This window comes from Diplotaxodon limnothrissa, linkage group LG4 (genome assembly GCF_057381915.1).
Source record: "Diplotaxodon limnothrissa isolate DT_005_m linkage group LG4, D_limnothrissa_male_GT1.1, whole genome shotgun sequence".
NCBI lineage: Eukaryota > Metazoa > Chordata > Actinopteri > Cichliformes > Cichlidae > Diplotaxodon > Diplotaxodon limnothrissa.
Window position 1 is genome coordinate 21,795,657 of NC_140599.1, and position 21,304 is coordinate 21,816,960.

The following is a 21,304-nucleotide window of genomic DNA, read 5'->3' on the forward strand; positions in this document are numbered from 1 at the left end:
TGCCTGTTTTTAGAGAACAAGTGTAGTTTCCAGAGTTTGTGAAGGAAACATTTCTTAATTGCAGCACTCGTCCATCCTGCAGGTGTTCTCCATTCTTAAACCAGATGAAGACAGATGAGAAGTTGCCAACATCACATCTGTCTGTGCAAGTAAGATTCACAGAGTCGCCTTCCTGGATTGATTCGTGTCTTTTGAGTTTCGTCATGGAAATGTTAAAATCTATGAGAGAAATGAATAACTTATGTTTCGACCTTGTCAGATTAAACAGCAAAGGGGAGTCGAAATTCTTTAAAAAGAAAACCAAAATTAAATCTTACCAATGATTTTTAGTGTTGACCCACTTTTTCCAGTCCATTGGCCATTTGTGGAGTTGGTTATAAATCTAAAGGCATATTTTCCTTCATCACTGTGCTCCACTTGGTGTATTTGCAGTGAACAGTTATTCCGTTTGTTACCAACATACTGAAATCGCGAAGAGCTATTATTTGAGCCACTGTGATAAATGAACGGACCTGCAAAAATATTTTTGTGTCCCCACATGACTTCCTGTACTATGTGTTTGTCAGGATAGGAAAATGAACAAAGAATGACAACAGATGATCCTTTCACTACACACATATGAGGCTGTTGATAGTCTACCTTCCACTTACTGCAGAGAACACCTGGAACAGAAGCATTAATCTTAATTTTCTATTGCTTAAACATTTCGAAATTCCTTTAAAATAAGAAATAAATGTCGCACTTACCTCCAAAGAACAGTGTTAGTGTCAATTTTAGGGTGATGTGTTCAGTGCACATGTTGGAGCTTTTTTAAGTTACACAAGCATAAAGTTTAGAATCACTTAAAGTTATCACGAACGGACAGAGAAAAAGTGACTTTGTCCTTTATCTTCTTTGTCTGCTATGCGCTACTTTCTACATGGTAGGTGCCATCTGGTCATGCAAACCACAGATGCAGTCAACATCTAAGGTTTAGAAGAGAGCATATGAAACCATGTAGCAGCATCAGAGGCGCTGTGGTATGTTTGGTTTTTTTTTCTCTGCTCTTCTTTTCTAACCAAATGTTGCTGGAACATAACGATTCATTCTCTTGAATCTCATGCATGTCACCAGACGTTTTACTGCCCACCACTGATTAACAGCTAACACTCATATCACACAACAATGAACAGATTTCACAGCAAATTTATAATATGAACCCCTCTGTGGGAAAAATGGGAAACGACTCACGTGCACAGCCATTATTGCTAGGTTTGATGTTGATGCATGCAATGTGCCATTACAGTGTTTTATTCACATTATCTTATAATGCATGACTTGTAAAGACAAGCAGTGGCATGGTGCACAGATCCGTGTTTTAAATCCGCACTGAGGCTTTTCTGTGTGGAGTTTCTATGTTCTCTCTGTGTCTGTGTAGGTCTTTCTGACTTCCTACCACAATCCATAGGCCACATGGGTCACATTAGGTTACTTATTTCTGACCCTGCCTCCTACCCTGGGTAAGGAGGTCAGTCCACTGATAGATGAACGCACTGACTGATCATGTCCACAGTGACAAACCGATCTGAACTGCAGAGAATTTCTATAATTGATAGCGAGGTGAGTGGCTGAGTTCTTGAAGTTTAAGAACTTCTGAGAATTTGTCACTGTTGTCTCTTTAAGTCGAATCATAGACAAGAACAATTTGTAGTTCTTTTAAAAAAGCATTCACACACTGCTCTTTACTTTTCTTTCCTACTTCATTTGTCTGTTTTCTTTTTCTTTGCATTATACATCACATACTAATGGAATATTGACAGTATAGTACTGCCTCTGATTACTATTATCCACTGGAGTTCATTACAGTAATGTGAAAACACCTCCTTCTTCTTCTTTCTAAATTCCCCCTGTGACCTGCTACCTCAGATCTAAAATTGTGTTGTTTGAGTAATTGAAGACCCAATCGCAGGAGACATAATGTTCAACAAAAAGTGAGCTTTAATGGAGGAAATAAATCCAATACAAAATGGTTTAAAAAGGAACTCCAAATAGCAAAATCCAAAAGGCACAAAGGAGACTAGAACAGTACAGCGTACCATCAGGAACGTAACTGAACAAGACCGACACAACACAGCAAAGGAATATACATACACACCAAGGGCTGATTAGGGATTACACAACAGGAAATCAGGTGAGGACAGATAGGAAGCAGTAAAACCAGTAAAACAGAAAAGAGAACAAACAAGACAAACACCGAAGTTAATGCTAACACAAGAGAATGCCGAGCATTAACAATAGTGAAAAATGGGGGGAATGCATAAATAAAATACAGTACTCACAACATACTAAAATAATAAATAATATAGAATGACAAAGAATTCAACCTGGAGCTGGAATCAAGCAGAAGATCTCGAACCCCAACATCAAATCTTGGGACATGAATGGGCAGTATGGGAGAGTGGGCAGGTCACTGTTCCTCTCCTCACAAGTTCACCCAGTGTGAAGTCACTAGAACTTTGACCCCTTTAACAAACAGGCTCCCTCTTCAGTATATGGAGGCTGCTTTCTTTTAGGCGAGGCATATATTGGGCCAGCTGCCTCCTGTCGGTTCTGTGGGTGGTTCAAAGCTGCACAAACTGGTCTAAGTAATGATACAGAAATGACAGCATGTAACAGAATGAAGTGTCCATAGCTCCTGACAGATACACAATTTCCCATATTATCGTTATTATTACTATCATTATTATTAGTAGTAGTAGTGGTATACTGTCTGAGTCTTACCTGCAAACTGTGCTGTAAATGACATCTTCACTTTGGGTGTTCTTCTGCTGCTCCCTGCACGTAATACATTCTATCAGCATGTTCCTCCAGTACAATAAATAATATATTTTTATCTTATATTGTTGAAATATCTCACGCGTTTGGCTTTCTTTTGTTGTGGAAGTAAACAGCCACGTAGACGATTTCAGTGGTTTCTCCTTCACTCTGATCCTGATGTTGTGGTTGGTTATCATCACACATTGAGAGCCTGCTGACACGACCTGTGTTCTAGATAAAGTCACAAAGAAGCAACGCACAATTAACAACAATCTTCATTTTTTTCTACTGAACTCTAAATTTGAACTTCTGTTATTAATTAATGATTGTCCAGCAGTAATAGTAGCACCTGCGATTCTTTCTCACCACTTTCCACCGGTGACCTCATTTGCTTTTTGTTAAGTCTGAAAGATAAACAGAATTTAGGCGATGTGTTACAAAATTAGTGACATTTCAAAATTAGGTAACACTCACCTTCTAACAGCAATAAAAGTGGTCACAATCAGAACTACAGCAACTGTTACAATGACAAGTACGTATCCCCAAAACATTGGCCAGTTTTCTGTGAAACAAATTCATTGTTTTAATTCAGTAATGCCAGAGCCAAGCAAACTTTTAATGGTTATTGATACGAGTCAGAAAGCATCCAATAGCACCAGCCACTCAAACCTACTTACTTTTAATGTTTAAAGTGACAACAGAAGAGTTTTGACTTCCGTGTTTGTTGGTGACACTGCATAAATACTGGTCACTGTCCCTAGGGTGGAACACTGGCTGATGTCCAACATTTACAGAATCACCTGCAGCTATTCTGAACCACGTATAATTCTCCACGGGGGGGGTTTGCATGACTGCTGCAAATCAGGGTAAAGTCGCTGCCAGGGTCTGCCCCCAAAGGTGGTTGGACAAGCACTGTGGTGTTCCTAGGGCCATCTGAAAATTAATTTTATTATTTGGGCGTTATCGTTGTCAGTTATCATTGTGAAAATTTAGAAATATGCAAAGGACCACATAAGAAGCAACCTTCCCAATTTTTCAAGCACTAGGAGTACACTAACCTCCAGATCCTTAATTTAAAGCTGAATATCTGGACTTTGATCACATCTTGCCTGTTTAATTTAAAACCCACTGTGCTGGTGTGCAGTGACAAAGTCACAAAAACTGTGTAATTATCCAGAAATTATCCTTGGACGTAATTGCACATTACTCAACTCCCTATGAGTCAGCAGTAGGTGACTAGAACTGATGGCAGCATATAAAGCCCACGGCTCTCACGCTAGAGACCGGGGTTCACATCCAGCTTAGATCTGTTATGTGTAGGTAACAATAGCAGTTTAGCTTATAATAAGAAAAGACTGAAGTTTTAATTAAGACTAAATAAATATTGCATGAGAATATTTGCATCAGAATTAATGTATTTTAGTGTGCACATTAAAGCTAGTTTGCGTATGTGTTATTCTTAAAATAAGTCCCAGAAGCTTGAGCAGAAATATCATACCAATTAGACAGTCATTAAAAGCCCCCGTGCATTTCTGTGACGTAATACCTCAATGACTATATAACAGTATAAATAGTGTAATTCACTGATCTACTTCTCACTAATAATTCTTAGACATTTCCCATTATCAGGTTACTCAATGCTATAAACAGTTCAGAGATTTAAGATGCTAAAAGGCAGAATGTAGGAGATCATTACTCATTACTATTTCAGCATCATTAATTATTTCTTTTTACCTTAAAGTACTGATCTTGTGTCTTGTACTCACATTCAACATCTATACCCAGGACGCTTGAAGTTGATCCTAAGTGTGTTTTTAGAGAACAAGTGTAGTTTCCAGAGCTTGTGGGGGACACGTTTGTTAAATAAAGAGCTGCTCCTTCGTGTAATGGCTCTCCATTCTTAAACCAGGTGTACGCAGATGAAATCTTACCACCATCACAACTGTTCATGCAGGTGAGATTTACAGAGTCGCCTTCCCTTATTGCTTCCTTTACAGAAGGTTTTGACATAAAAATAGTCAAATCTGAAAAAGCAAAGCGACACTTTAATCTTAACTGTTAAAAGCTTTTATTTATTTAAAGAACAACAACAGCAGCAACAAAAACTTACCAACAACCTTCAGTACTGGGGCATTTTCTTCATGAGGTCTATTAGACATGGTGTTAAATCTGACAAAGTATCTCCCTACATCACTACACTCCACCTGGTGTATTTTCAAAGAACAATTGTGATATGTGTTTCCGATGTACTGGAATCTTGTGAAAAGAGTTCGTAAACTGCTAGAAATTAAGCGAGCCTTTAAAGTAGCAGGCTGTAGGTGACCCCACAGGACCCTCACTGTTTGGTTGTCAGGATTTTGAAATGAACAAAGAAAAATGACTGAGGAGCCTTTGACTGCACAAATAAGACGCTGCTGATGCTTCACTTTCCACATATTGCAGAGAACACCTAAAAAAGACAGATTCACTCGATAGCTGTAATCGTTTAGCATTCTTGTAAAACATTAAAGAAGATACAAGTGCTGCATTTACCTGTCAGAAACAGCAACATTAACATCCATGTCAGGTGTCTGTGTTCTTCATACATACTTGAAACTCCTTTCTGATGTTAAAATGCTCACAAGAAGAGACATTTGCAAGTTTGCATTTGATCTTTTGTTCTCAAAATGAACATCTCCTCTTTTTTTTTCTTCTTTACTGATTTTGTACTCTAGATACTGTACACACTGCTTCCTGTAAAGAAAAAAAAAGACTTAAAATCAGGTCATCTAAGCCGCAGTTTCAAGAAACACGATATCTCTTGCCGTTTAACTGAGAGCAGTACCGAGAAACCCCATCCCCTGTGCATGTGCGTGACAGTCTGATGCTGCTTTGTTGTGGTGAAAGCAGAGTTAGAGCAGAGGTAGCAATCGGGAGCTGCGTTTTTTAATCATTTTTTGTTTAACAATGTGCACATTGTGTCGTTGTCCATAAGACACTGTTTTGGTTTATGTGTTTCATTTATTTGCCTTTTTGGATTGAGTGATTATGAAAAATAAAGTGTGGAGGTGAAGGGGTGGTGTAAGACTAAAATCTTACAGTTGCATTAGCTGTGAACTGAGAGGCTGACATGATTAGATAACCAGCTTTTTCTGCATTTCAGGATCATAGGAACTTCATAAGAGCTTTACTAGAATTACTCAGGCTGTCTACTGTGTTTCCTCTCTTCAGATGCTCTGCCAGGCCTTTGCTGCAGTTGCATTCACTTGTTGCTCCTTTGTGAGTCTTTCTGCCTTCTGTTCTGTCTTCAGTAAATGAATAACATGCTTGTGATCAGGTTATTGACTCAGCCACTTAAGAGCAATCTATTTGTCTTCAGATATTTTTGGGTTGTTTTGCAGCTGCGTTGTGGATCTTTACCATCTGTAGCCTAGCATAAAGCCACTTTTGCATTTATCTTCTTTCAAATGATCATTACACACATTTTTAATGTTTTATCTTTAATATTGCAGTAATAAAAACACGTTGTTTCAGACATTAGCACAGGGGGATAATGGGGAAGGTGAGTATATGTAACACATAACGCTTGACAAGAACTAATACGTATGTCACTTTTGTTAGTAACCAGCTTGAGAAAAACAGAGAGAAAATGGAATGAGAAATATGTTCAAATGATTTATTAACAACAATAATAACCATTATTTAATCATTATCCATCCATCTATTCTCTTCTTATCCAGTTCAGGGTCACGGGGGAACTGGCGCCTATCCCAGCTACTATAAGGCAAGAGGCAGGGAACACCCTGTAAATGTTATAATTGGCATCCTATTCTCATGGTAAATGGTAAATGGCCTGTATTTGTATAGCACTTTTCTAGTCCCTAAGGACTTTACACAACCAGTCATCCACCCATTCACCAACACATTCACACACTGGTGATGGCAAGCTACATTGTAGCCACAGCCGGATACTGGCGCCACCGGGCCCTCTGACCACCACCAGTAGGCAACGGGTGAAGTGTCTTGCCCAAGGACACAACAACCAAGACTGTCCAAGCCGGGGCTCGAACCGGCAATCTTCCGATTACATGACTTCCAGCTCTTGAGCCACGATCGCCCCTATCATTCTCATGATAATCATCTTCCTTATTGTCAAATACATGGATAGTTATATATTTAAAGGTCATATAAAGTATATGAATTCTACCCACATAATGCACAGCTTATATAAAAAAAAAAATATATATATATATATATATATATGTAAATTGTAATGATAATTAGCAGAATACTGATCGATCAGTTCAAACTGTGTCATCAAGTCACATCCACCATGTTTAACAGATGATGTGATATGTTTTGAATGATAAGCCCGTCCTTTCCTTAAGATGATCTTGGTTTCATCCACTCAAAGAATGATGTTTCAAACCTGAGCAGACTTTTCTTTTTCTAGATGTTTTCCAGAAAAGACTGATTTGTCACCTGTTGTTCACTGTAGGTGAATCATCTGTATTTAGATTTCAGCAGGCCTGTCTTGAGTGGAGATTTTAGGCATTCCTCATGTCTAAGAAAATCCAAATTGATCATCTTTCTTTTTATCTGATGTCTTTTTAATAAGTCTGTTGTTTATTTTGAGTTTCTATGATGACATATAATTCAACTTCAGCCTTTATCATAGGTGAGTTGTTATACAGGGGCTTCAGTTAAGAAACAACAGTAGTCAGTCTGGATCTGGTATAACGATTAAATATTTGCAAAAACTGAAATGTGACCATTTGAGAAAATGCAACCAAAGGTCTTTAAGATCACACTAGCCATGAAGAGTTGGTGAGGAGTTCTCAGACTGGCCCCATGAATTGTTTATACGCAAAGATACACAACAGGCAGCACATTTAACTCTGTATTTATAACAGACCAAAGGCTTTGTATTTTGTTCTGCACAGCAGCAGTTTCTATGACTACTTTCCATCGCAATAACACAATGAGAGGGATTTCCATACTGACATATAAACACCTACGGAATTAACTAATGTTGAAATAAAAGGCCATACATTTGGACATTAACATGGTCAACTGCCCAGTTATTTTGCAGCCTGTGTAAGTGGAGGGACAATGTTTTTAAAAAATTCCTGTAATTTACCATATTTTGTTAAATCCCTTTGATTAAAACCTACAGAAATAAACCGAGAATTTGCGTCACCCTGGAAATACACGCATCAAACACACCCCATCTAAAAGCGCAATCTAGCCTATAGTATATCAATGATCGCGCAGCTTTCCGTGACGAAAACTAGCTGCATAATCACGGGTCGCTATAAGTAGACTCGGAAAACGAGGATACAAGCAGTGAGCGGTCACTTCCAATAGGACTTGTTGCTCTAGAGTAGAGGTGCGAACATTCAAGCGTCAGTGCTCGTCATGAAGAGGTCTCCTAAACTCGCGCTCCCCATTGTAGTCATCTCAGTGCTGGTCGCTTGCAGTCCAACGGAGGCATGGTACAAGCAGGTGGCCGGCCCAACCTACTACTCCGTAGGCAGGGCGTCCGGTTTGCTGTCCGGTATTCGGAGATCAGCTTACGTGAGGAGAGAGGAGCCGCACCATGCAGACACTGACGAGTCCGCAACAAACAACGTGTTCTCCGAGATCCCGGCGTCCAGTTCCTTCTTGAAGACGATGGTGAGTGGTCGCTTTTTAAAAAGAATTTTAAAAATCTAATTTTCTTTTCGACTAAGGATAGCACGCTTACAGACAAACATAAATAAAATCTAGTGGAAAAAAATGAAAAGTATTGTTTTTATGATAATCTGTTACCGTCACTTCAGTAAGGAAGGAGCTGTCCATTCAGCACCGTTAGACTCTTATTTGTACTTTTTTTTTTAAGCACAAATAATAAAGTTAAGTTTTAAAAAAATATCTCATTTTATAGCAAAATATAAAAATTTAAAGCTTAACTGTGCCAGTCTGTAATCTACAATTTTCCAAATGTTTATTTTTAGAGCAACAACTTTTAAGCACTTTTTTCCACTTTAAATTTTGTGTAAATGTTACGTGCAAAATACCTCAATGGTACTTCCTTAAAAATTAAAAATAAAAATCTTATGTCAACTTACTCAGGTTTCCAGAATATATAAGGTTATTGATTTCGGATGCTCTCTCATGCAGTACCATTTGTCTTTTTCCTCTCTCCAAACAGCCTGTTTGTATAAAAGACATTACACCAAACCTGCAGAGCTGTGAACGCATCCAGGACATCAAGGCTTCATTTCGGTGCAAAGCCGATGTCTTCCTCTCTCTGGACTCGTCAGATTGTGAAGCAGACTAAGCAGCAAAGCCAACAGCTGGGATAGATGACCAAGCATACTTCTTGCAGGACTGACATTTTAAAACTGGACATTTTAATAGGTGTTGCACTAGAGACGCTACTCTTATGAACCATTTGACTAGAATAAACCTGCTCTAAATTTTTAAGCTTGAAAAGAAATGTATTAATGTTTATGAGTTTTCTTGAATAAAGTATTTCATCCTTGTTCAGTCTGCTGAGGTATTACAGTGTGATTTTTTGCTTGCACCCAAAATTGCAAGCTGAAATGCCTTAGCTCAAGCACTGCAATGACAAGTTAGTGGTACTAAATGTCAACATTTAAAATGAAACATTTCCAAAGTTGCAGTTAACCTTCTGTTGTCAACGAAATGTTGCTGCATGTATATTTTTGGGTTTTTAACAGTAAAAGACAGGGTAAGAAGAAAAGAGCCAAATTATAAAATGATCAGACATGCTTAAAAAGCATATGTTTATTTAAAATGTTATAAAGTCAGAAAGGAAAAAGAACAATTAAATAGTGTTACTTCATCAGATTTTGAAGTTCTAAAAGACAAAAGCACACATGAGAATTTACAGAGAAATTACAGCAATGAATGACTTAAAACAATTTAAAGAGTCTCAGAAGACTTAAACAAGCTGAACAGCTTCTAGGTTCCCCCTCATAATCTGATCAACGACCACATGAAATGCCACCCGTACGCTTGTGGCGTCTATGGCAGTGGTGAAGTGGTGGTACACAGGCCTGTCAGGGTTGCTGTTACATGCTGAGAACATTGCAGTGATATGGTGGGCTGCAGCATCCACATCACCATCAGCACCTATGATAGCAGGAGAAAAAGAATTAACTGCGCAAAGGTTAATCAGTACATTTCAAACCAGGCATTTTTTTGTTTTTCTTCATAATCCCCAAACGGACTAAGAGCTTCCTTTAAATGACCTGAAATGTGGCCAAGACAGCATCACATAGTTGCTGCAAATTTGTCAGCTACACATCCAGGATGTTAGTCTCCTGTTTCACCTCATCCCAAAGGTGTTCTATTGGATTGAGACCTGGGCCCGTATCCCTAAAGATTCTGAGAATCCTCTCAGAGAGCTCCTAACTTAACCTAAAAATTCCTTGCCAGGAGTTTTAGCTTAGAAGTGATTCCAGAACATTTTCAGTGAACTCTGAGCAAGGAATGGATGGAAAATCCTATCTTAGTGAGGAGGTGTGGTTGACCCCGTTGCTAGGTATGAGTCATCATTTCAAAAGCCGTGATTGGTTGATCCTACAAGTTTGATGGAAATGAGCTTTTGGTGATAATGAGCAAAGGATGTACCCTCAAATCAATAAACATTATATACTCTAATCTTATGCTGACTGTAATTGTAAATAATATTTCACATTCAAGAAAATATCTGGAAAATGAATAGTAAGCTGTAGGGGTTATAGCCATTAGAATCTAAAATATGTGAAAACTTAAACTCATTACACCCTGTTCAAATAATGATTCATGTCTTATTTGCTCATATAAATATCCTAGCTGGCATATTTTGTACTTTCACTCCCATATGGACCCCGTTGAAAACAAGATGGCCTATCTCAAGAGGCTGTCCTTAATGAAGTAGAAATCACAACGTTACAAGTCCAGTGTGGTCTTAACGAGGGTAACACGGCTCAGCTTTTAGCAATGTCTGTGATTGCAGACCCAAGTCATCACTGCTGCATTGTTGCATTTTCCCGGTTGCCAAATACCTCAGGGTTGTGATTACTTTCGTCTCCGGTGTAATAGCGTTGTGGCGTCGAGTTGGTGAAGTAATTGCATCTCTAAGGAGATCCACCACAAACATGATTCCTGCACGATCCAATCTGTAGCGTCTCAATAATTCCCTGTCATCCAGTGTTTGCAGGACATCTCTCCTGCCTCTTCTGTTGGCCATTTTGTGCAGCTGCTTAGGGGAACTCCTAAGCCACTAAAAGTCCTCTTCCCTGCTCTTAGCAGATCTCGCCTTAGGAGCCCTTTTAAGCGCTAGGAATCTTGAGGAATAGCTTTTATATTAACTGGGATTGTCGTGTCACTTTTAGGGGAAATTCTAAGAAAACGTCATGACTCTGAGAATTTTCTTAGAATTTGGCCGCTAGGAGCCACTTTTTGCACAAAGATTCTTTAGGGATACGGGCCCTGGTCTTTTGAATACAGTAAACTCAGTGTAATGTTCAAGAAACCAGTTTGACATATTATCCTACTGGAAGCTGCCATCAGAGGATTGATACACCGTGGACATTTAGTGACAATACCCAGGTAGGCTGTTGCACTTAAACAGTACATAATTATTACCAAGGGGCCAAAGTGTGCCAAGAAAATATTCCCCACACCATTATACCAGCCTGAACATTAAAAGGCTTTCATGTTTTTTAATGCCAAATGCTGACCCTACCATCTCAATTTTGCAGCAGAAATCGAGACGCAGATCAGGCATCGTTTCCAACCTTCAATTGTCCAATTTTAATGACCCCATGTGCAAGCATGTTGTGCATTCAGAGATGCTCCTCTGCACGTCTTTGCTAAATAACAGTTATTTGAAGTTCTTTTCCTTCCTAGCAGTTTGAAGCAGTTTGCTCAATCTCCTCTGACATTACCCAGAGAACCGATGCTTACTGGATAATTTGTCTTTTCAGATCATTTTGTGTGAAGCTTAAAAATTGTGTGTGAAAATCTCAGAAGATCAGCAGTTTCTGAAATACTCTGTCACTTCAAATCAACTTTCTTCTTGATTCTGATGCTCAATTTGAACTTCAGCATGAAATCTTAACCATGTACACATACTAAATGCAATAAAATGCTATCATGTGATTGGATGGTTAGATATTGGCATTAGCAAGCAGCTGAATATTAGCGGTTGAGAGTGTGGGTGTGTTGTGTTGCAAATTAATTCTCTTGGAATTGTAGTTCACAAAAAAAAAAAAAATCTCATAAAGGTTTAATTCCTTCATATGTCTTAAAAAGACATTTAGAAAAGAAAAGTGGGTGGAGGGTTTCTATAATGTACCTTTATAGCTAGAATGGTAAAGTCTCAAGTGTCTTCCAGATTTTAGGATCTTTTCCCGGAAAAGGTCCGTTTTGTTCATGAACAGAATCTGTAGGAGAGAAATAAGGAGTGTTAATAATACAATTATTCCTGCTGAAACCTCTTCACTGGGATTTTCAACAACATGACTCTCAGTCTCAAATATCTACAAAAGCAACTGTTCGTACACTCGAGGTCCATTTTAAAGAAAGAAAAATATCTGAACATTCAGCAGCATTAAAATCACTGGTATGCAAAAACCGGTATGCCAAGACATGCAAGTTCAGATCCATCCAAATCAGCTACAGTCAGTATGAAGTCATAATTCTAACCATCTAAATAGATTTTCTTCACATTTCTCGTGTAACACTATAATTGGTTGTTCAGTTTTAACACACAATCATGCAGAAATGATTCAAATTGAAAGAAAATTAAATCCTTCAATTGTATTAAGTTCAGGTGCTGATGGCTGATTTTTGCTCATAAAAACAATTTGACATTCTCAGTATGAAAGAAAAGTAAACGCAGCGTCTCTGAAACAGTCCTCGCAGCTTCTTTAACTAAATGAAATATCCTGCATCTCAGACTTTGTATGCCTAATATGTATACTAGAAATGAACAAAACAGTCCTTCAGTCATTCCCACAAAGTTTAAGACACGGCACAACTCTAATATCCAACTTTCAAATATAACATTTGAACCCTTTAATCAATTAATGGTAGGAAGAACATGATCCAATAAAGGGTTAAAGAAACTCAAACTGCAAAAACTTACCATGGTGGTTTGCTGGAAAACCGTGTGGATGCAGATTGATGAAAAAAGTTCAAGACTTTCTTGCAGCCGATTCTAATCAGGAAAGCGGCAATTTTAACTCCAACTGAGCAAAATCCACTGGCTGTAGAGATTTCTAATCACAGTTTGTGACAACATACCACAGAAGGATCCTCCAGTAGTGCCATATCATAGCTGTTGAGGGCCACAACAAACACCACAGCTTGAATACCTTCAAAGCAGCTTAGCCACTTCCTCCTCGCACTTTGCTGGCCTCTGACATCATACAGCCTGTCAACAAGAAAAAACTTTAAGCTTTATTTAGAAAAAAAAAAAAAAAACAAGTTGGGAAATAGAGTAATCACTACCTTTTACATATTTTATAGCTCAAAATTAAATTGCTAAGGCCTTGGTGCTCTGAAATAAAGTCGCCTGAGAACATTTCATATTTAGAAATGATACAATTTATTTAGAAGGAATGCCATTATGCAAATAAGTTAATTAGGAGAAGCAGAGGCAACAATCTGTATAAGTAGTTTTACTTCATTTTTTTAAGTTAGGAAGTGTCTCACTACAAATCAAACCAGCAGCTGACTTGCCTCATTGTGCAGCTCTGGATAAGCACCCAATTCATACGGCAGCGTGCTCGACACTCAGAAATAACATTTCACCCGTTTAAATTATTGGAGCAATTTATCTCAACAAGACTCTGCACCAAGTGAAGGGTCTTGGTGACACAGGTAATGAGTTCCCATTTTGGGGTGCTATGATTGCCGTCTTCATGTCAGAGACAATGAAGCATTTACCCCATTGGTCAAGAGTAAGCGTTAACAAGCTGGGTGACAATAAGTTTTAACAGTGGCATTTGACAGCAGTATTTATGTAGTGAGGACAGAAAAGCCATCATTTATAATGGAAAGAGGGCTCTTTATGGCTTTTCCCCATTAAGTACAAGAACAGGATCAGAACTAGATATAGACAACTTAAACACTGAGTTCAGCAAAAGAGATGGGACTGACTCAGTCTGCTTTAGCCATATTTGCAGGGCAACAAAATATTCATTATAAAACAAAAAAGCATTTAAGATCAATTTAAAGACAGAACACAAGACAAGAAAACTTAAATGAATTTAATGAAATAAATTTAAATGAAACCACTGAACAACAGTGATATCATATCACCTGCTACAAAAAGCAGTATGCTTCCTTAATTTGGTGAGATTTTTTCCTGCGTCCATTGCAACTGCATTTTGAGTAAAAAGCTAGAAGCAGCTAGTAGAACCAATGTCACCTCGTAGACTGGTTGAAAACACAAAAGCACTGTGCGATAAACAAGTTCAGAGAATTGAATCTAAACAATATTTCAGTTTTCATTGTGTGCATTCAGATATCAAATTTAAAGTTTACAAACTATAATTTAGTAACGTCATATTATTCATATTTTATCAAGAAAAACAGGAAAAAATCTGAAGGGTGACACTGCGGTCCTCGAAGCAGCTACAGTATATAAAATATTCATATTCAAGTCTTGGTATGATTCTGTTTGTGACCCACAGACCGAATAGAATCACAGTGAAGGGAAAGTAGGCAGGAGGCATCATGAATGCCTGGTTATTCTGAAAAACAAGAGTTATGGGAAAGAAAGTTGGGATTTCAATGAGTCATAGCTAACTTTCTCTATATTTCTGCTAATACTTTTGGAATATTGAGTGGAATATAGAGTAAAGTCCTCCATATTTCAAGACTGATTCATTGCCAGGAAGCCACCTGCCTTCACTCAGAATTGCTCATGAGGTTGGACAGAGTGCATCTCGATAACCTCAAACTGATATGCAGGAAATATTGATTCATTTCTTAACTTTTCAACAAATAACTTGAGAAACAGTCACAAGTAGATAATCTATCACTATTTAGCACAGTGTGCTAAAGTTACATTGGTTTTGTGTTAAAAATCTCTGAAACTATCAGCCTTCAGGCAGTTTCATAAAAACTATGACCCAGTAATTTCCACCACTTTAATTCTGGATGCGTTTGTTGCAGTTTACGGCGCTCTCGATGCCCATTTCCTTGACTCAGTCATTACTCGGCTGTCCAATAATGCATTTGTGCACAAGCGCACAATCTACAACAACAAATCACAGCTTTCTTTAAAGCTTTCTCGTAAAGCACCACTGGTATATTTTATTCCTTTTTATGTGCAACTACAACATTCCTGACATAAGTCATCAGATTGGTCTTTAGTGGTTATGCATCAATATCTAGAGTCCTTTTATAACTACATAAAATGTTATCTTCTAAAGATGAAAGACCTCTAATCTATGTAACATAAAATATTTGTAGTGCATTGACTAATGCACACGGGCTGCTATTTAAATAACAGCCCGTGTTATTTAAATAGTCCATGAGTGTTGTTTCAGCTGCATGTGCGGTTTTGGTCTATATTTGTACACAGCAGCATATTGCAGTGTGTGAGAGCAGGGATTTGATTCATCAGGCTTAAGTATAATGGCCGATTTTTAATCCAGATTTCCTCATTTTGTTTGTGTTGGAAGAGTGTTAAGGGAATAAAAGAGTTCATTCAGTGATAACAAAGGTTTATGCAAACATGCAAAGAGTTCAACCGTCTCTTGAAAGTATAGTGAGGTAAAATAGTTTTAATATTCACTGAGCACAGGGGAGATTGAGTGGCAAACAGTAAATCTTAAATGTGATTCAGATTTTTTTCTCATATTTTTTCAGGCAATCAGTGGTCCACTCTAAAGCACTGTTTCAAAAAATAAAATATTAATTAAAAAAAATAAATAATAAAAAAAGGAAAAGTATTACAGGTACAGTTATTTAATCTTTGCACTGTCGTATTTGGACTTTCACAGAGGTCCAAGTTATGCTCGCTCACCATACATGCTAGTTGTTAAACCAATCACAAAGTCCCCACTTATTCACATTTAAAAGGGTTATATATCATTTAAATAGCAGTTTTACAGACTTGCAAATCATTGCATTCTTTACATTTTCTAGGCAACATTTTTTTTAAGACAAAACTGTAGTTTAGTGGCAAGATGATCAAATAATATTGCTTAAAAGTGATCTACTTGCTTTAAAGTAATTAAAGGGGAACACCATGAATGATATAATATTACAGAAAAGTCAATCACACAAGCTTAAAAAATGTTTTGCTCTGAATATGCATTATTTATAATTCTGTGCATACAAAAAAGCAAAATTTTACCTCCTTAACAGCAACAAATTCAAGCTGATATAAAGTAGTGCTGATTAGAATCTGTTTCTAAAAAGCAGTTACATCAATAGTTACTTTGTAGTAACAGCAAATTTCAATTTAGCAACATGAACAGTTCAGCCGACGCCAAAGCTGATATCAGAAGTCATTTTACACATTTAGGTCCGGGGGGGGGGGGGGGGGGGGGGGGGGGGGGGGGAGTCAAGTGTATCACAATAGTCCAATCCAACATTTCCGGAGGGAGAAATCAATGCAGGGTCCAGCAGTGTGAAAACATAGACAAAGAGGCAGTCGGGTTTCACGTTATCCTCCAGCTCTCAAGTCCGAGTTCTGATAATGAAGCCGTCACAAATCTCTGAGACTGGCCACATGAAAGAAACTTTATCTCAACAGATCTACTTGCCTTTCCCTTTGAGATAACAGCTTCTATTCAGTCCATTTGTTCTACATTCAAAGATAAAAATTACTAAAGAAATTTCCATTTAAAAGACCATGCAACCAACACTGACCACAGTACACAGTCTTATGGTCTTTAAATAAGAGTAACCTGCAATTTAAGCCAATAAGTCACAAAATTCAAGAGACATCCTAATGAATGACCAACTTACACTCCACTATTAATTCAGGCTGAAGGAGAGGTCATTAAAGGCATCTTGATCTATGCTCAACTATCAAGGTAAGGAAATCTCAGAAAGTTAAATCAATTTATCTGAACGTAGCGGTTTTTATAAGAGAAATAAACGAACTGAAGTAGTCACAGTACATGTCTAGATTAACTTTGAGCCATAATTGAAAGAGACATGTTTTAATACTAGTAGTCAATAATAATGCAAAAACGTATGTCATGAACCTTCAAATCAAACATGAATTACAATTTGATTTGTTTATTGGGTCACAGTGATGCATTAAGAACGATTTCAACAATGACTGCAAAACAAACTGCCTTTACATAATAATCAGAATTTAGCAAGCTGCCCGGGGAATATCAGATATTTACTAAATAAAATATCACACATGTGAGAGGGGGTCTCATAACTGCACTTACAGGGAAAAACAATAAGGCCATTTATTAAAACATATTCCACACTCACATTAACAATTCCCACTTCACCTGATGACACAACACACAAATCATCTATGCTGAGTAGTCATGTAGGATTCATGACATTTTACAGGCTGCAGTGTAGCTGCCACAGCTCGCTTTTTGTTTTTAACTGAGCATCTACATTTGCACAACCTGAGGACAACAATAGGGAAAAGACACGCTCTGACCACTTCAATAATAATAATAATAATAATAATAATAATAATATAAATAAATAAATAAATTGTTTTGAAAACATACTAGCTGTAATCTAATATCTAAAAACACACACAGTTTATCAAATCCAGAAAAGTTATGTCACCACTGAATCATACGCCAAGATAGTGAAACTGCAACTTCATACACATCTTTGGATTCTCAAACAAGAAAACTCAGACATTAATTGTGTTTGTTTTATCTGCGCCACTCTAATTTTCATCTCCCTGGATCTCTGCAAACAGTTTTTTTAATGTGGTCCAATTAAGCCTATTACACAAATGTCACAGAAATCATTTCCTGAGCACAAGTTATTCTCAGCGCTCTCTTTACCGTAGCTCTGTATTGGCAAGATGTGACGCTATGCTTCTTACTGGGCAATTTCCCATGACATTTGCCACCATCAATCATAATTGGTCGTGTTGTGCAACATAAAGTCACTTAATGTCAATCTACTTACTAGAGAGCAGAGTCGTTCAGCTCAAACTCGTATCCTCGGGCTGCAGCTGCTCGGACTCCTTGGTCGGACCAAAGTGCACAGAAAGCATGAGCCATAAAAGGAAGGAGCTCCTGATCGTCCCCTAAACACTGGCTGCAGGACAGGATGGAGCGAGCATGATCCTGATAGGGACAATATTGTTAAAAGGAAAAAAAGAAAAAAAAGAAAAAAAAAAGAAGACACTAGATTTATTTTGGCATTAGAGTAAATACGATCTTTCGCCTCCAATCTGTAACGCCTGGACTCCAGAGTCTTCTACCTTGTTCTTGTTCGATTTAATACTAAATAGGCTTATCTGGCATTTATACGTGAACAGTGGCAGGATATTTTATATGACGATATCTTGGAACACCTATGTATACATGGCCTTAAAATCCATTCTTGCCATCTTGATTGTGCTCACAGGCTCATCTAATTGCATCATGAACTCAGACTGTTTTATGTGCTTTGATACTATACATTAAGTAATTTGCATCATTTCATTCTTTGTTAAAGATTGGGTTATAATGATGAGTCCTCTGTACTGATGCTGTGTTGTGTATGGATAGAGACTGTCATCTAGTGCAGGGAAGAGGAGTTGCAATTAAAATGGACTACAAAGACCTCTTAATCTCACCTTATTCTGCTTGTTAGCAAGGTTTATCCTCAGTGTCCCCATGCCTTGCAGAACAGTCTTCATAGAGGTCAGAAGATTGTCCAGTACTGCAGGCTGAGTGAAACATGTCAAAGACATTTTGTCATTTATCTGCCACCTACAAAGTTGTTTTGGCCTTTAGGCAGGACAGATAACTCGTTTTACCTTGAAACTTATAAGCTCTTGTTTGGAGAATCCATGATTATGGATTATCTTTATCTGTTTGACAATTGTACTCTTTCCAGTCTCTGGAGCACCTGACACATACAAATCGAAGGATTAATTTAATTTTAATTTGCCAAAACGTAACTAAAAATATATAACTGATACATATATGAATAAATACCGAGCATAAGGATTTTGACCACATTATTCTCCATGCTGGCATGTTTGTGAAGGTCCCGTTCTATTTTAGAGCTTTGGACTTTTGCCTTTTTATGCTCCTCTGCAACATCCTTGTGAAGGCACATTCCCAGGCACAGCTAATGAGAGAGAGAAAACAATATGCAAATTATAATGTATAAGATACACCTTTCACTTTAACACTTACATACCGTTCATACTTCATGTTTTCATTTATTCAATTTTAGATAAGAAAACATACTGCCCAACTTTTCAACAGTCACTTTTCTTTTTATTTCTTTCATTTTCTTTCCTCAAATACACTATTCAAACCTTTGTGAAATAAGAAAACGGGTATTATTTTATTTCACATTATGCAAACTAATATAGTGAATAATAAACTAAAAAAAATCAATAATAATAATAATAATAAATTAATCACATATTTATTTCAGAATACTTTATCAATCCCTCAGGAAATTATGTTGGTTACAGTTGCTCCAAGACAGTAACAGACTAAACTAATTAAGTAACAAGTTAAAGAATTTACAAATTTAAGAAATAGCACTAATATATACAAATTGCTCAATTATAAATATCAAGAATATTAGCAAAGAATATTACAGAGGTGGAATATATATGATTATATATATTTATTCTAAATAAATGTGATAAATACTTTGGACCACAGAAATATTGTTTAATAATATTTTATGTTTCATAAAGATAATTTTGTAATGTTTGTTTTATATTTATGTCAACAGGGTTGTCACAGACAGATGGGCAGGCTTTGTTTGGTGACACGTTTTTAACAGTTTTAAGAAACATTTCAAATATTCAAAACAAAAGTTTCTATACCTTAATCGTTATATTTTACATGCATTTTAGTTATCAAGTTAGAACAATTTTTTTTGGAGGGGGGGGGGCGTTCTCAAAAATTAGCTCGTATTTTTAAATGAAAAACAAATTAAAATTTTGAGAACTTTTTCAACAACCACGTTTACATGTCTGAGGACGTGTGTCATTTATACAACAAACATAGGTTTTAGTGTTTAGTGCATGGGTTATTGTAAATCCAAAAATAGGAGAGGAAATACCCTGCAATTAAAGAATGACTCGTTTTTCCCCTCTCATTTTGTGTGTGTGTGTGTGTGTGTGTGTGTGTGTGGGGGGGGGTCACTTTAGGATAAGTAATCGCAGTTCAGCTAACAGAAGAGGAGCAGAAGAAAGTACTTTCACTGCCGCCAAATGTCTAAATGGGTCAAGCCAATGACTGTATATTCTAATTTTAAGAGATCCTGAGTTGTTTAAATGAAACGATGACTCACCTGCAGTGAGGCTGGCAGCACATTTAGACATGAAAACATCTCTGCGTTGTTGCTGGTCACTCTGGGATGGTGATAAACCGAAGTTATTTTTCGTTGGGGTGATAAAAACAAACGGAATGGCTAATTGGCTTTAATTAGGGCCACGTGCGTGCCTCTGTCTTTCAGAATGCGCGCCGCGTTCATGCTAGCTTTTTCTTAGAGGGTCACGAGCTACACCCAACTAAATAAGCTATAGGTACTGACCTGTATGCGTTGTATTCCTTTAAGGCTGAGGTGAGCTGTTCATTTCCCCAAGAGGCCACTTGAGAAATCAGTGTTTGGCTTATAAGATTATACAAAGATGAAATTAAGCACATTTGACTTATTGTCGTGAACCTCCGCAGCAGTCCCAGTTTCTCATGTGGACCTTTGAAAAAATGAATTGTCCACTCCTGCTTTAAAACATCGTAATTAGTAATGATCGAAATTAGAACATGTTCTTATTTCAGCTTCATGCCTCCAGTTTAAATGTGTTTTTATCAAACTTTCTTCCACAACATGTTTTTTGAAAGCTTACAGCACATTGCTGTGCGCTAATCAGCTGCTATTAATAATCTCAAATTAACAGTTTGACATTTAGCGAACTCTGTGTGACTCAGATGTGGCAAAATTAAGATCAGATTATCTCCTTCTGTCTCTCTAATCAAAGGTCACTTCTGTGTCCAAAACATAACTCTACCCTTTTTATAATGTGACTAATGTGCGGCTTCATCATCCGCCTCTTAAACTAAGGAATCAAATTAGAGGTGAAGACAAATCACACCGTGTGCATGAAAGACAAAAAAGACAGCAAACAGCTTTTCAGAATAAATTCTTATTATCAGCAATAATATACTGCAGCCTAATCGGTTTCTGCAGCATATGTAACATAAAGATTATAGCCTATACTTAATACATTCCAAACACACATACAGACATATCATTATGTTTCTGAAACGATGCAAAAACATCTATACAGTAATTAATGGAGAGGAGGCGAGTAAAATATACATCTACAAAAAATATATAA

The 21,304-nt window shown here is 37.3% G+C and overlaps 3 protein-coding genes across 3 annotated transcripts; 1 reads left to right on the forward strand and 2 right to left on the reverse strand.

Moving 5' to 3' along the window:
• Positions 1–2,892: 2,892 nt before the first annotated feature.
• Positions 2,893–5,231, reverse strand: LOC146633748 (cell adhesion molecule CEACAM1-like). Its single transcript, XM_085351885.1, is given in 7 exon segments — positions 2,893–3,027; positions 3,146–3,200; positions 3,271–3,358; positions 3,474–3,639; positions 3,641–3,729; positions 4,563–4,820; positions 4,907–5,231. Coding segments are annotated over 7 exon segments (1,116 nt in total).
• A 2,962-nt stretch (positions 5,232–8,193) lies between these two features.
• On the forward strand, positions 8,194–9,097 carry LOC146633749 (neuropeptide B-like). Its single transcript, XM_085352463.1, has 2 exons — positions 8,194–8,451; positions 8,969–9,097. Exons 1-2 carry the CDS (start codon positions 8,194–8,196, stop codon positions 9,095–9,097), a joined length of 387 nt encoding a protein of 128 aa, XP_085208589.1.
• A 627-nt stretch (positions 9,098–9,724) lies between these two features.
• Positions 9,725–20,295, reverse strand: LOC146633750 (guanine nucleotide-binding protein G(o) subunit alpha-like). Its single transcript, XM_085351886.1, has 9 exons — positions 20,257–20,295; positions 18,933–19,068; positions 18,752–18,843; positions 18,569–18,661; positions 17,914–18,074; positions 13,078–13,231; positions 12,920–12,991; positions 12,128–12,215; positions 9,725–9,915 (listed from the first exon to the last, which is right to left on the reverse strand). Exons 1-9 carry the CDS (start codon positions 20,293–20,295, stop codon positions 9,725–9,727), a joined length of 1,026 nt encoding a protein of 341 aa, XP_085208012.1.
• Positions 20,296–21,304: the final 1,009 nt, after the last annotated feature.